Source organism: Salvelinus sp. IW2-2015, unplaced genomic scaffold, assembly GCF_002910315.2.
Source record: "Salvelinus sp. IW2-2015 unplaced genomic scaffold, ASM291031v2 Un_scaffold1523, whole genome shotgun sequence".
NCBI lineage: Eukaryota > Metazoa > Chordata > Actinopteri > Salmoniformes > Salmonidae > Salvelinus > Salvelinus sp. IW2-2015.
This window is the reverse complement of record NW_019942962.1, coordinates 128,477-140,495: the sequence shown is the minus strand read 5'-3', so window position 1 is coordinate 140,495 and position 12,019 is coordinate 128,477. Positions and strand designations below refer to the sequence as shown.

General features: G+C 44.2%; 2 protein-coding genes across 2 annotated transcripts in view; both read right to left on the bottom strand.

The window, feature by feature from the left end:
* Window positions 1-1,002: 1,002 nt before the first annotated feature.
* mcidas (multiciliate differentiation and DNA synthesis associated cell cycle protein) lies at window positions 1,003-8,504 on the bottom strand. The gene is made up of 8 exons (XM_070439254.1): window positions 8,289-8,504; window positions 7,488-7,563; window positions 7,259-7,338; window positions 5,980-6,040; window positions 3,366-3,602; window positions 2,708-2,715; window positions 1,833-1,972; window positions 1,003-1,612 (listed from the first exon to the last, which is right to left on the bottom strand). The coding sequence occupies exons 1-8, from the start codon at window positions 8,379-8,381 to the stop codon at window positions 1,147-1,149; spliced, it is 1,161 nt and encodes a 386-aa protein (XP_070295355.1). The 5' UTR covers window positions 8,382-8,504; the 3' UTR covers window positions 1,003-1,146.
* Window positions 8,505-11,088: 2,584 nt separating this feature from the next.
* The window catches only part of LOC112071100 (cyclin-O), a 5,114-nt gene continuing 4,183 nt past the window's right edge, over window positions 11,089-12,019 (bottom strand). Inside the window, exon 4 of the mRNA XM_070439253.1 lies at window positions 11,089-12,011. Coding sequence (XP_070295354.1) covers window positions 11,661-12,011 — 351 coding nt within the window. The 3' untranslated portion in view covers window positions 11,089-11,660. The remainder of the gene's footprint in view (window positions 12,012-12,019) is intronic.

Below are 12,019 nucleotides of genomic sequence, written 5' to 3'. Positions count from 1 at the left end.
CTTTGCAGGTGAGCCGTTGTTGCGCCTAGACATTTCCACTTCACAATAACAGCTGACCGGGGAAGCTCTAGCAGGGCAGAAATTGGACAAACTGACTTGTTGGAAAGGTGGCATCCTATGACGGTGCCATATTGAAAGTCACTGAGCTCTGTTTTTATTTATTTAACTAGGCAAGTCAGTTAAGAACAAATTCTTATTTACAATGACGGCCTACAGCGGCCAAACCCTAACCCAGACGACGCTGGGCCAATCGTGTGCCGCCCTATGGGACTCTCAATCACAGATGGTTATGATACAGCCTGGAATCGAACCAGGGTCTGTAGTGACACCTCTAGCACTGAGATGCAGTGCCTTAGACTACTGCGCCACTCGGGAGCCTCTTCAGTAAGGCCATTCTATTGCCAATGTTTGTCTATGGAGATTGCATGAATGTGCTCAATTTTATACACCTGTCAGCAACGGATGTGGCTGAAATAGGCGAATCCACTAATTTGAAGGGGTGTCCACATAAATTTATAAATATAGTGTAGCTAGCATTTAGCCGAAGCTAGCAGTCTAATAACAGCAGTACATACTACATGTTCAAGATGGCTCTAGCTCAGTGCTAATGCTAAGGGCTAGCTCTTGCTGGGATACCAGTACCGCTAAGGGCCAGCTCTGGCTGGGAACCCAGTACCGCTAAGGGCTAGCTCTGGCTGGGATACCAGTACCGCTAAGGGCTAGCTCTGGCTGGCGAACCAGTACCGCTAAGGGCCTAAGCTCTGGCTGGGATACCGTAAGTACCTGGCTGGATACGTCGCTGGCTAGCTCTGGCTGGGAAAACCCAGTACCCGCTAAGGGCTAGCTCTGGCTGGGATACCGAGTACCGCTAAGGGCTAGCTGCTGGCTGGGAACCCAGTACCGCTAAGGGCTAGCTCTGGCTGGGATACCAGTACCGCTAAGGGCTAGCCTGGCTGGGATACCAGTACATCTAAGGCTAGCTCTGGGCTGGGATACCAGTACCGCTAAGGGCTAGCTCTGGCTGGGAACCCAGTACCGCTAAGGGCTAGCCCTGGCTGGATACCAGTACCGCTAAGGGCTAGCTCTGGCTGGGATACCAGTACCGCTAAGGGCTAGCTCTGGCTGGGATACCAGTACCGCTAAGGGCTAGCTCTGGCTGGGAACCCAACGGAAGCGGTACCCTCCCTGGGTCGTCCTGGAGGTGAAGGCGTGTCCGTGAGGGAAGGTCTGAGTCCTGATTGTACAGTGTTCCCTAATTGAAGTCCTGAAAGACGAGTCACTACTGCTCTCTCCTGCCTCCGCGTCCTCCGTGCTCACCACAGCGCCACCTGTGGTCCTGGATGTCTGCAGTCCAGAGAACGCCCCGAACATCAGTATTCTCTCTGGGTCACTATCCTGGGGAAGAGGGAGTTGAGCGGTGCTGTGGTGCAGGACGGTGTTGCAGCGGTCGCTGACATCACGTAGGATGTCTTCCACACACCCAGGGGGCGATGTGTCGTCACAGGTGTCGTCCAGACGCTGCCTCTTACATGGGATCATTGACATAGGGGGTTCGTCACAGGGGGATGCTGGGGGTTGTCGAAAACATGATGGTTCCCTCACCACATGCAGCCTTCGTGAGAGAGAGAGAGAGAGAGAGAGAGAGAGAGAGGAGAGAAGAGAGAGAGAGAGAGAGAGAGAGAGAGAGAGAGAGAGAGAGAGAGAGACAGACAGACAGGCGAGAGAGAGAGCGAGACAGAGAGAGAGATAGAGAGAGATTTGATTGCAACTATAGTTTTATGTAGTTGAGTGATCATCTGATTGTTTATTTATGTGAATGTGTGTGTGCGTGCGCGTGTTGTTTTCCAGTGTCCTGACTTACATCCAGTACAGAGGCTAGGTGTTTAGCTCTGGTGGCCAGTTCTCTGAGGTGGACGTTGCGTTGCTGCAGAGCATTAATCTCCTCCTGCCTCCTGCTCACAGTCATGTGAAGCTGGGGAAAGACAAGAGGACAGAATCTGTAAAGCTGGGGAAGGAACAAGAGACAGAATCTGTAAAGCTGGGGAAAGACAAGAGGACAGAATCTGTAACAGGCTGGGAAAGACACGAGGAACAGAATCTGTAAAGCTGGGGAAGGACAAGAGGACAGAATCTGTTAAAGCTGGGGAAGGACAAGAGGACAGAACTTAAAGCTGGGGAAGACAAGAGGACAGAATCTGTAAAGCTGGGGAAGGACAAGAGGACAGAATCTGTAAGCTGGGGAAAGACAAGAGGACAGAATCTGTAAAGCTGGGGAAGGACAAGAGGACAGAATCCTGTAAAGCTGGGAAAGACAAGAGGACAGAATCTGTAAAGCTGGGGAAGTACAAGAGGAACAGAATCTGTAAAGCTGGGGAAGGACAAAGGACAGAATCTGTAAAGCTGGGAAAGCACAACGAGGAGCAGAACTCTGTAAAGCTGGGGAAGACAAGAGGACAGAATCTGTAAAGCTGGGGAAGGACAAGAGGACAGAATCTGTAACAAGCTGGGGAAAGACAAGAGGACCAGAATCTGTAAAGCTGGGGAAAGGACAAGAGGACAGAATCTGTAAAGCTGGGGAAGGAACAAGAGGACACAATCTGTAAAGCTGGGGAAGGACAAGAGGACAGAATCTGTAAAGCTGGGGAAAGACAAGAGGACAGAATCTGTAACTGAAATGATGAAAGCGCGTGAAAGTGTTTTTACGTACATCCAAACCTGGCAACAGGGAGTTTGACAGCAAAGAAGAACTAATGCAGAAATTAAAGGTAATGTCTACTCGCCGTTGACTACTAAGAGCAGCAAAGAGGGGAAACAATTTTTCAGTTGAACATCTGGTTGTGTATACATGACAGCACACCCAGTGAGTCCTACATCGCGACACATGGCAATCAACCCGCAGATTCAGATAACTTCTTCCTGCACTCCTTGTCTCAAAGGGCTGTGTGCCTGCCTGCCTGTCTGCCTGGCTGCCTGTCTGTCTGCCTGCCTGCCTGCCTGCCTGTCTGTCCTGTCTGTCTGTCTGTCTGCCTGTCTGCCTGTCTGCCTGTCTGCCTGTCTGCCTGGCTGCCTGTCCTGTCCTGTCTGTCTGTCTGGCTGCCTGGCTGCCTGTCTGTCTGTCTGTCTGTCTGTCTGTCTGTCTGTCTGTCTGTCTGTCTGTCTGTCTGCTGCTGCCTGTCTTGTCTGGCTGCCTGCTGTCTGCTTGTCTGTCTGTCTGTCTGTCTGTCTGTCTGTCTGTCTGTCTGTCTGTCTGTCTTCTGTCTGTCTGCCTGCCTGCCTGTCTGCCTGTCTTGCCTGTCTGCCTGTCTGCTGTCTGTCTGTCTGTCTGTCTGTCTGTCTGTCTGTCTGTCTGCCTGTATGTCTGTAACCTGGCTGTTTGGTCTCCAGTGTGTGTCCCAGGACCCCTGGTGTGGTGCTGAGCAATGCCCTCCAGAGTATCCCATCCTGGGCCTGAGCTGGCCGAGGCCTGGGTCTAAGGAAGGGTAGCCCTGCTGGTCCTGTCCTCTGGACAGGGCTCCGCTGAGGGGTGAGAGGAGGATGATACAACCCTTGGAAGGCCACCAGATCGGCTGAGACAGACTGCGCTCCAATGTGGCTGGGAGAGTCTACATGGGAGAATAGGAGTTTTTCCTGAATTTTCAATTTTTTTATTTAGAAAGGGTCAGATACACATCAAAAACATTGACTCATTCAGTGTAAACACAGTCAGATGTATCGTCCCATCAAACTTTAGCTGAGTCTAATAAATGGAAGAATGGGAGAGAGGATTAATATATACATGGGAGAGGGGATTAATATATACATACATAAATTCATGGGAGAGGGGATTAATATAATACATGGGAGAGGGGATTAAATTAATAACTGGAGAGGGGATTAATATAATACATGGGAGAGGGGATTAATAATAATACATGGGAGAGGGGATTAAATAATACATGAGGGCTTAATATAATCATGGGAGAGGGGATTAATATAATAACAGGGGAGAGGGGATTAATATAATACCATGGGAGAGGGGATTAATATAATACATGGGAGATGGGGATTAATATAATACATGCGGAGAGGGGATTAACTATAAATACACTGGGAGAGGGGATTAATATAATACAGGGGAGAGGGGATAATATAATACATGGGAGAGGGGATTATAATACTGGGAGAGGAGATTAATATAATACTGGGAGAGGGGTTATATAATACCCATGGGAGAGGAGATTAATATAATACATGGGAGAGGGGATTAATATAAATACACTGGGAGAGGGTATTAATTATAATACATGGGCAGAGGGTATTAATATAATACATGGAGCAGGAGATTAATATAATACATGGGGAGGGGATTAATATAATACACGGGGAGAGGGGATTAAATATAATACATGGAGAGGGGAATTAATATAGTACATGCGGGAAATGGGAGAGGAGAATTAATCTAATACATGGGAGAGGGATTAACTATATAATGAGAGGGGATTATAATAGATACAATTGGGAGCGGGGATTTAATATTAAGACATGGGAGAGGGGATTAATTAATAACAGGGGAGAGGAGATTAATATAATACAATGGGAGAGGGGATTAATATAATACAGGGGGAGAGGGGATTAATATATACCATGGGAGGGGGGATATAATATAAACATGGGAGAATGGAGAGGAGATTAATATAATACATGGGAGAGGGGCATTAATATAATACATGGGAGAGGGGATTAAATATAATACATGGGAGAGGGGATTAATATAATACATGGGAGAGGATTAATATAATACAGGTGGAGGGGGGATTCATATAATACATGGGAGAGGGGGATTAATATAATACATTGGGAGAGGGGATTCATATAATACATGGGAGAGGAGGATTAATATAATACATGGGAGAGGGGAGAGGATTAATATAATACATGGGAGAGGGGATTAATAATACATGGGAGAGGGGATTAATATATACAATGGGAGAGGGGGAGAGGGATTATATAATACAGGGGGAGAGGGATTAATATAATACAGGGGGGAGAGGGGATTAATATAATACATGGGAGAGGGGATTAATATAATACATGGGGAGAGGGGATTAATATAATACATGCGGAGAGGAGAGGATTAAATATAATACAGGGGAAGAGGGGATTAATATAATACAGGGGAGAGGGGATTAATATAATACATGGGAGAGGGGATTAATATAATACATGGGGAGAGGGATTAATATAATACTGGGAGAGGGGATTAATATAATACAATGGAGAGGGGTTAATTAATACATGGGAGAGGGATTAAATATAATACAGGGAGAGGAGATTAATATAATACATGGGAGAGGGGATTAATATAATATCATGGGAGAGGGGATTAATTAAACATGGGAGAGGGGATTAATATAAATACATGGGGAGAGGGATTAATATAATACATGGAGAGGAGATTAATTAATACATGGGAGAGGAGATTAATATAATACATGGGAGAGGGCATTAATATAATACATGGGAGAGGGGGATTAAATATAATATCGGGAGAGGGGATAATAATACATGGGAGAGGGGATGAATATAATACATGGGAGAGGGGTTAATATAATACATGGGAGAGGGGATTAATATAATACATGGGAGAGGGGGAGGATAATACAGATGGGGAAATTAACTGTTATTCCAGTCTTTATATGCTGTTTTTACAGTACATTTATAGACATTTACATTTGACTCTTACAGTTTAACATTCTCTCACTACCATAAAAAAAAATACGTTTTACACAGCTGATCAAAACAGATCAAAACACATTTTTTCTTCAGGAACTGTACGTAATAAATAAATGTATCTGTTTAGTCGAAATAAATCAATACAACGTAGAAGATGACTCAACATTTACCTAAAACAACTTTTGCAATCTATATCCTAGCGTCAATACAGATCGAAACGCCTCCTTTGTTATTTCCTCTGAATGATTTTAATCTCGATGTTCTTACCAGCTATGAAGTCCAGGGCATATTCTCCGAATTCCTGGTCATCTCCGTCGGAATCGTTCACCTGTTGGATACACAAACACACACACAAAAAAGCGTACAGCCTCATTCACACCGAACAGACTGACATTGCACAGGCTAGATTATAGAGATACTAGAGATAGCATACTCATATTTACAATCGGGAGCGCAGTTTTACCTGGAAATACCAACTGCAATCCCAGCGCGGTAAATATACTGCGGGGCATGTCTGTGCGCTCATGTTGCTGTGTGTGGTCCTTTGAAGTCAATGTGAGTGTAGGTGTTTTAAAAAGTTGTTTGTAGTGTCAGGTAAATGAGATTAGGACTAGTTTCGGTAGGCAGGTTGGAAAACTTGGGAGTGTTTTTTTTTCTTCTATAAGGTGGGTGGCAAGAGCATAAATACACGGTCTTTTGGCGCTCCGCTGGTAACCTGTCTGTCAAATATTAACCCGCCCGAGCCGTCATATCACCATGGAAACGGCTAATCCTCTAATGTGAAACTTATCGGTGTGTATGTGCATCTTTCTCTCTTTCTCTCACACTTCTCTCTCTGTCTCTCTCTCTCTCTTCTCTCACACTCTCTCCTCTCCTCTCTTCCTCTCTCTCTCTCTCCTCTCTCTCTCCTGTGTCTCTCTTCTCTGTCTCTCTCTCATCTTCTCTCCTCTCTCTCTCTCTCTCTCTGCTCTCTCTTCTCTCTTTCTCTCTCTTCTCTCGTCTCTCTCTCTCTTCCTCTCCTCTCTCTCTCTCTCTCTCTCTCTCTCTCTCTCTCTCTCTCCTCTCGTTCTCGCTCTCCTCTCTCCTTTCTCCTCTCACTCTCTCTCTCTCTCTCTCTTGTCTCTTCTACTCTCTCTCTCTCTCTCTCTCTCTCTCTCTCTCTCTCTCTCTCTCTCTCTCTCTCTCTCTCTCTCTCTCTCTCTCTCTCTCTTCTCTCTCGTCTCTCTCACTCTCTCTCTCTCTCTCTCTCTCTCTCTGTCTCTCTCTCTCTCTCTCTCTCTCTCTCTCTCTTCTCTCTCCTCTCTCTCTCTCTCTCTCTCTCTTCTCTTCTCCTCTCTCTCTCTCTCTCCTCTCTCTCTCTCTCTCTCTCTCCTTCTCTCTCTCTCTCTCTGTCTCTCTCCTCCTCTCTCTCCTCTCTATGTCTCTCCTCTCTCTCTTCTCCTCATCTCTCTCTCCTCTTCACCTCTCTCTCTCTCTCTCTCTTTTCTCTCTCTCCTTCTCAACACACACTCTCTCTCTCTCTCTCTGTGTGTGTGTATTATTTTACCTGGGAACCTAGGGAGTCGCTCTCTCGTCTCATCACGGACGCGCATTCCTCCAAGTCGTCCCATGCTATTGTTGCGAATGCTACAACAAAACAAAAACATAACCAAATAGTGAAAACAAAAAATATATATATGAATTTATTTAACATTATACTCTGAATTTGTATGTTAAGACAAGACAATGAAATCAACATGCGTGTAGTCTGAGCAATATGCCCATGGTTCACCTACCCTCTTCAACGATGCAGGGATTCCGGTCCACATACACTGCGACCGGGCTGCTGCTCCTTGGGAGCCTCGGTCTGCCCTGTGGATAAGAGTTTCGCAATGTCTCTAATAACGTTAGATAGGTCTACATACTGACAATGCTTACATTTCCATCAAAATGCAGTGGTGTAAAGTACTTAAGTAAAAAATACTTTAAAGTACTTCTTAAAGTATATATTTTTTTGTATCTGTACTTTCCTTTAATATTTATAACTTTTACAACTGTTACTTTTACTTCACTACATTCCTAAAGAATTGTATTTTATTTTTTACTCCGTACATTTTCCCTGACACCCAAAAGTACTCGTTACACTTTTGAATGCTTAGCAGCCCACGAAAATAGAACATTCCTGGTCATCCCTACTTACTGCCTCTGATCTGGCGGACTCAGTAAACACAAATACTTTGTTTGTAAAAGGATGTCTGAATGTTGAAGTGTACCGCTGGCTATCCGTCAATAAAAAATAAAAAAAGAACATTATGCCGTCTGGTTTGCTTAATATAAGGAATTTCAATTGTACTTTTCATACTTAAGCATATGTCAAATCAAATACTTTTAGAATTTTATGCAAGTAGTATTTTTCCTGGGTGACTTTCAATTTTACTTGAGTCATTTTCTATTAAGGTATCTTTACTTTTACTCAAGTATGACAATTGAGTACTTTTTCCACCACTGGTAAAATGAGTATAGACGTGCATATAGCCGCGCATATAGACGTGCATATAGACGTGCATATAGCCGCGCAGGGTTCACCATCTCTGTACCTTTCTGGCTGCTGTCTGTCTTCTGTCTTGATTCTGATGAGGAACCACTGTGTTTGGACAGATAGTCCGGAACACTTTTCTGTCTCCATGCATTCTCCTTTCGATTCCGTTTCAGATGGACACAGATTTATGTCTGTAGTAGCCCAGAATCAGACCGAGACTCACCAGACCAAGATTATATACTGAACCAAACTGCAGTTGTTGTCACTCACGCAAAAAAAATAATCAGTCCAAGACCCACTGAGATTCTAGCTGAGGTAGATTTTTATAGGCCGTATTCTCCCGGTTTATACCATTCCGTGCCGCCGTTTAAAGTCTGTGGGCCAATCAAACCAGTTCGTGGTCTCTAGGGACACGCAGCTTCCCCCGGAGATTTAACAGGTGTAGACCTAACGGTTTTTAGGCTCAGAGGAAAATGTTTCCGCTAGAGGCGGCGCCTGCTTTTACCGCGGGCTCCGAGTGCATTCGACAGCGCAGAGCATGACGCGCGTAGAGCTAAATATCCTGCTTGGAGACCACCGACCAGTGGCCAACAGAGATGCCTTCAACCAGAGACTCACTTCTTAGTGTCTTTCCATCTCCAGATTCACACATGCTTAGCTGATGGTTCGACACGATCCAAGTTTTATGTACAACAAATCAGAGACGTGGGTTTATTTTGGTAGGCCTATATAAAAATGTGATTTAGGCTAACCGGCTTTTTCCCGAGTAAAATCATTCCTGCTCTTGAAAGATGTACACAATGTAGGCTAGTAGGAAAACTCTAGGCATGTCTGTCGGTATAAATGCTTATTATCTCCAGATATGCCGTAACCTAGTCAACATCAACGTGACATGCGGAAATAAAATAAAAAATAAATGAATAATTAATGACGTCAATGTAACTCAACAAACAATAACAACAATCATATCTAGAACTCAACACTCTTTCGATGACCCAACAAGAGAACCTAACTGTAACCTGCATGACCCGTGTAACTGAATGTCCCTGTGTTGGGTCTCGACTTCACTGGCGTACCGGACTGGCGTACCGGACTGGCGTACCGGACAAGCCCGGAACGAGCTCCGGTGGGATCATGGGCGTGTCATCGATGTCTAGTTTTTTATATTTTTATATAATAAATAATTTTGACAGTGACGGTCCAAAAAGTAATTCATAAACCTTTTTAATTTACTTATTTACTAGAAAGTTAAGTGTTTGTTTCTTCGGCTTCAGGAATGTGACTGGGGAAAAAGTGCCTCTGGCCTTTCAATACCGATTGAAAATAAGGAGATATCGGTTAACAAACGCAGTGGTCCAAGCCTATGACGGCGCCGGTGCAATGAGTAGAGCTTACTCTGGTGTTCAAACGCGTACATCAGATCGAGAGCCTAATGCTTCTACAGTATGATTTTTAGTTAAGAAAACAATCTCTCCGCAAAAGAGACAGTTACAGGGATGGTAAAACAAAGCTTGATTGACGTAGCAACATCAGGGAAACTGTCCAGAAGAGAGTGGTGCTTCAAATACTGCAATTCTGTAGTCTAACATCGTCTAACATCATAATAATTGAGCCTCTCATTCTCCTTAATTGCCGGCCTCAACACCTTATGGAAAGAGATTAACGGTATAGGAAGCTCCGGGGACAAGTGGTCTGGACACTGGACAGTCAATCAATTGGCAGATGCAAACAGATTATCATATTTAAGCGGACAACAGTTATTGAGGGCTTGAACAACAACAAAAAGGCGTTTATACTGGTGAACCGGTGTTTGAGTTGTGTGGTCGGTATATCAGCAGTCGTTTATCTCTGGTGTATCTTCGCATCATTCACGTTTATGTGCAGCTACAGGCTGTAGTGAAAACATTTGCACACAAAAAAAGCGACGCAGTCGTATACTGCAGCTACAGGCCACCGTAGAACGGAAGAGAGAGACTGTTTTCTAAGACAGAAAAAAAGAGACACAGATAAAGAGAGAGAGAGAAGAAGCAATGAGGACTTCAGGACACCTGGGGTGTCTCAAGTTGGATAGAATTGAATTTAATTTAATTTACATTCGCAGCCCATTTGTGTAGGCTATGAGTCTAAATAATGGTTGAATTTATCCTCAAGCCCACTATATTTTTCCTAATTGTTAGGCTATCTGATGTGTCATGTTTATACAAAGTTTATACATACAGTATATAGCTATTTCCAACTTTAATTACTGAACAAGTAATTGCATTTTTGCCCGCCAGCCAGCTGCAGACACCGTGTGTGTAACTTTGTGAAATTTACATTTATGTCTTTTAGCAGACGCTCTTATCCAGAGCGACTTACAAATTGGAAAGTTCATACATATTCATCCTGGTCCCCCCGTGGGGAATGAACCCACAACCCTGGCGTTGCAAGCGCCATGCTCTACCAACTGAGCCACACGGGAAATGTTCTAACATTGAGAAATGTTAGACTTGACATGAGAAAATGACGACTACATAGGCCTTACCAATAAACATGTATTCATTAGCTGAAGCGAAGCTAGAGGCTACATGCCTTGCTATAATCTATTCGATTGGCAGCCCAATTTAATTGAAATGACGTGGAATACCATTTTGATTCAACCAATGTGTGCCCAGTGGGTCATAGTTCTGGGTAAAACGTGGCTTATCATTGATAGATTTTTTTAAATATCACTTGTGGTAGCAGTAGATTTTTCCCGACTGAGCTGATATGACCGCTGTTCCAACAATCTTCTTGGGATAGATTCCCCTCACACCACCAACAGATATAAAATATAAATACACCTCTCTTGGTTTTATTCAGTTTATTTTCAAAATGGAGTGAACCAATCAGATTAACATATCCAGTACATTGATCAAGTAATAATTGAATACGGTTTTCATCACATTTGCTGAAACGGGACGTCGCATCATTGTTCATTGCGTAACAATAACGGTCCGTGTAACATTGGCCAACATAGCAGCCAGGATCGATCAGTACAATCTCAGGACGGTTGGAGAAACAGCTACAGCAAGTTACTCACTCAATGCATCTTACAGTACAATGACTTCAATAAGTTACAGAACATAGTACAGTATAAATAAAGACCAAAACATCCTCTACATATACAGTACTTTGATGCCAATGCCAATGCTGTCCATTGATATTGTTCACAGTTTATTTGCAGAAATTTAAATCATTGAAATAACTCAGTGACAGTTACATTGTCAACCACCATCTCCACACAAGTGCAGGGGTAGCAGAGCTTAGTGAATGGAAATCAAAGGTTTTTTCGGCCTTTCATTTCTTGAGGTACACAGGTTGTTTTCAGTCACAATAGCGTAGGGTGCATTCAACAACAACAGTGCATTCAACTCACATAGGTTGAAACATGCCAACAGTCATCATGTTGTCACAGAGTTATCATGGCCTGCAGGGCATCCTGGTTGAGTGACACCAACAATCTAAGGTTGTCTAAACACTCTTGGTAGAGACCATGAGTCTGGTCTCCCTCTCTACACTCCTGGGTCAGAGGAGCATGCGTCTGGTCTCCCTCTCTACACTCCTGGGTCAGAGGAGCATGAATCTGGTCTCCCTCTCTACACTCCTGGGCCAGAGGAGCATGAGTCTGGTCTCCCTCTCTGTACTCCTGGGCCAGAGGAGCATGAATCTGGTCTCCCTCTCTACACTCCTGGGCCAGAGGAGCATGAATCTGGTCTCCCTCTCTACACTCCTGGGCCAGAGGAGCATGAGTCTGGTCTCCCTCTCTGT

Bases quoted from the DNA above. Each gene is read 5' to 3' on its own strand.
- mcidas (XM_070439254.1), bottom strand. From the start codon at position 8,381: ATGCATGGAGACAGAAAAGTGTTCCGGACTATCTGTCCAAACACAGTG. The intron at 7,564-8,288 runs GTACAGAGATGG...TCTTATCCACAG, and splicing joins GACAGACAGCAGCCAGAAAG to GGCAGACCGAGGCTCCCAAG. The intron at 3,603-5,979 runs GTAAGAACATCG...TCTCCCATGTAG, and splicing joins TGCCCTGGACTTCATAGCTG to ACTCTCCCAGCCACATTGGA.